This window comes from Buceros rhinoceros, unplaced genomic scaffold (assembly GCF_000710305.1).
Source record: "Buceros rhinoceros silvestris isolate BGI_N320 unplaced genomic scaffold, ASM71030v1 scaffold40729, whole genome shotgun sequence".
Classification (NCBI taxonomy): domain Eukaryota; kingdom Metazoa; phylum Chordata; class Aves; order Bucerotiformes; family Bucerotidae; genus Buceros; species Buceros rhinoceros.
Window position 1 is genome coordinate 4,526 of NW_010430476.1, and position 3,256 is coordinate 7,781.

The following is a 3,256-nucleotide window of genomic DNA, read 5'->3' on the forward strand; positions in this document are numbered from 1 at the left end:
GAGGCGCCCAGGTTTGCTGGGGGGCAGCTGCTGCAGCCGGCTCTCATCCCACTGGATGACAGGGCTGACCTTGCCTGCGAGGGGAGGGAGAGCGCTGTCAGCTGCCCCTGGCCTTGACACTCACCACCCCGAGCTCCTGATAAACCAGGGAGAGAGACCTGAGCAAGGTGGGGGATGGCAGGGAAGAGCTCAGCCTCGGGCATCTCGCTGTAGTGCCAGGGCACGGTGGCATATGCAGCCTCTTGGATTAGATTGACAGGGTCACGTTGGAAAAGCTCAGGGGGATCCTTCTGTGGCCCCTCAAACCAGATGCAGCTGGGCCTGGCTCTGAGCTCCGCAGATCAGGATAAACGGCCCAGCTCAAGTAGGCTGGCACAGCTTTGATTGGATTACAGAGGCAGCAGTAATCTGGGAATCCGTGACAGATTGAGGCCGCTTTTTTGCCAGGTGGGACCATTTGGTGACATAAGGAAGGTGGCCCATGGGCCTGGCCGGGATATTCCTGATGCCCAGGGTGACCAGGAGCCGCCCGAACAGGACTCACCTGAGAGCTGGCAGTGGCGAGGCACGGACTGGGGCATGAGGCTGCTGGCCCGGTGCAGACACACCACGTTGGCGATCTCCTGTTGGCACTGCTTGCTGCTGGCCCGGGCCAGCGCCGAGAGGGCGTCTTTGCCCGTGATTTCGCACTTGGGGGTGAAGCTGTTCTCGGTGGGCTGGGGAGCCCCCTCCACACTGCCTGTGTCACCCTGCTGGAAGATGGCCAGCTGGGCCTCCCCACGCAGCTCTGTCAGGTTCCTCTGGCTCGAGGAGGCTGGGGCAGCCGAAAATGTTCTGGGTGGGCTGGGGAGCCCCCTCCACACTGCCTGTGTCACCCTGCTGGAAGATGGCCAGCTGGGCCTCCCCACGCAGCTCTGTCAGGTTCCTCTGGCTCGAGGAGTCTGGCGCAGCTGGCAGCCTCCAGCCCGGCTTGTGCCTTGCTGTGACGGCTCTCACCACCTTGGACACCAGCACCCCGGGGCTGTCCGGCCGTCCCCGCCATCGCCCATGCTTCCGGCTGGCACTGCCCCGGCGCCCGGCAGAGCTGTCCGAGTCCTTGGAGCCGTCACTGTTCTCAGGCAACTTGGCTTTTTTCTGCCGCTCCTGTGTCGGTTCCAGGTGTGTGCGGAAGAAAGGACAGAGCATAACTCAGGTCTGCTTCCCACCGGCTCTGCCAACATGCTCTCTGGAGTATCCCTGTTCCCAGAGCTTGATGCTCCCAGTCCCCACGTAGCTCAGTGCTGCACCTCCACTCCAGAAGCAGCCACCGTGTAGCAAAGGACATTACACCACTTGTCCACCACTTAAAACCCCAGACTGAGAGGCATCAGCACCTCCCTGAATGGTCCTATGCCCTGCAATGGGGACAGTCCCCTACATACCAGCAAGGGAGACCTCGATTTGCAGACCCCGTCACCACAGCACGCCAGACACACAAAAAGGGTCTCAGCTCTCTGCAAGCCTGAATGACCAAGGTTGGTTGTGTCTGCACCAGCTCTCTGGGGCCAAAAGCATTTAAGAGTCACTGAACAATATCCTGCCCTTCCCCGGGCCCTGGCTTCCCGCGCCAGGCTGGAGCAGGCGATCGCCAGCTTCTCTAGAAATCCCTTTAACAAACCCTTCCGCCGAGCCAAGCGGATGTGTAAGGGGAGCAGTTAATTACGCTTCGTTACCTCTGCCAGGCCGCCTGACGAACAGAAACCAGTCAGCCTTGGGGAGAGTGAAGAGTCGGGAAGTTTGGATGCCTGCGAGAGCCACGCTCGTGGGAAAGCGCTTTCCAGCAAGTCATGCCCATGGGGCCATGTGCCCCCAGCCCACTGCAGATGTTCCCTGCTGACAAGGCAGTGAAGCAGCAGCTTGCTTCAGCCAGGGCTGTCTCACAATGCCCTCAAAAATCCTGCCTGCCCAGCCGCTGCACTGGGTGCCACAGGAGGCAGCAAGGCACATCAGGGGCTATTCCTGGGCAGCGGCATTGTCTGAGGATGGGCAGATGCCTTACAAGGACAGTGGGACCAAATTAGTCCCCTGCAGAAGCCACGCTGTGGGCGTAGCCACTGGGAAGGTCACAACCAGAGGAAACCACGCTGTGCAAAGGCTGGAAAGAATCTAGCAAAATCTGCCTGCTCTGGTGTCCCTGAACTACCCATGTTGAGGTGGCACAGCCTGCAAAACATGGTCACCCAGGAAGGGGTCAAGCCACTGCTTAATTTCCGAGGGGCTGGCATCAGCGAGGATCAGCCGAGCCCCTTCCGCCCAGACAGGCGTCACAGGCGGCCTGAGACCGGTGGCGGACTGTTCATTAGTCACCACGCAGCACCATCTGTTCCACAGCTATAAACTTGTTTTCTCCGTCGAGCATCGCAGGAGCAGAGAGCTGGGAGACGACAAGTGAGAAGCGAGTCTCAGCTGCGGGCTCAGCCCCACTCCTGCAGGAAGAGACCTGCCAGCCCCACTCACATCCGCTGCTCCACAACACGCCTGGCGCTGGCAACAGCCCCCACATGATGCCTGCCCTTGGTTACAGTCCTGTGTGGCCCCCTGGAAGGAGCCCTGTCCTGCCTGGCTGCCTCCCGCAGTAGGGAAGTCGTTAGAGCCTTTCGGGAGCTGCCAGTTAACAAACTCAATGGCTTCTAATTACTGCACCACAGAGGAGCGATCCTTCCAGCCTGGCAGGGAACGGCTCCGGCCACGTTGCTCTGCTGTATTTAAGACTCATGCACAAGACTTTTGGCGAGGCTCCCTGTCCCCCTCCTCTCGACACACTCAACACAACTCCAGGCACCAGCCAGACGTCAATTCTCCCATCCTGCCTCCCTCAGAGTGTCACTGCTGTCCCCAGTGCCACAGAGCTGTGGGTCAGGTATCTACCTGCCCCAATCTCCAGCACAGCTCTGACTGTGCCGTCAGCTCCAAGTTCTCCGTCATGAGGAGCAGAGCTAACAGCATGTGGTGTCCTGCAGGATCCCCCCTCTGGTTGACTGGCGCCAGAGTCTGCCGCATACGAGCGTTCATCAGGGAAAACCGGCACCAAAATGTTCCACAGTCACCAGAGGAATCCGGAGGCTTGATTGCCAAGGGCAGCAGTGGAGCCTTAAACCTCAGAATTAAAATGGCTGGAGATGGCCCCCTAAAAATAAGCTCTTTGAGGGAAGAAAATTAAAATCAAGGAACCTCAGCAAAGCAGGAAAAAAAGATGTTTCACAGTAAGCTGCTCCGG

At 59.3% G+C, this 3,256-nt stretch overlaps 1 protein-coding gene across 1 annotated transcript in view; it reads right to left on the bottom strand.

The window, feature by feature from the left end:
* The window catches only part of XYLT2 (xylosyltransferase II), a gene marked incomplete at its 3' end in the record, with an annotated part of 7,509 nt that extends 4,470 nt beyond the window's left edge, over positions 1-3,039 (bottom strand). The window contains exons 1-4 of the mRNA XM_010143051.1: positions 2,908-3,039; positions 901-1,143; positions 545-773; positions 8-74 (exon numbers count right to left, since the gene is read on the bottom strand). Coding sequence (XP_010141353.1) covers positions 8-74; positions 545-773; positions 901-1,143; positions 2,908-3,039 — 671 coding nt within the window. The remainder of the gene's footprint in view (positions 1-7; positions 75-544; positions 774-900; positions 1,144-2,907) is intronic.
* Positions 3,040-3,256: the final 217 nt, after the last annotated feature.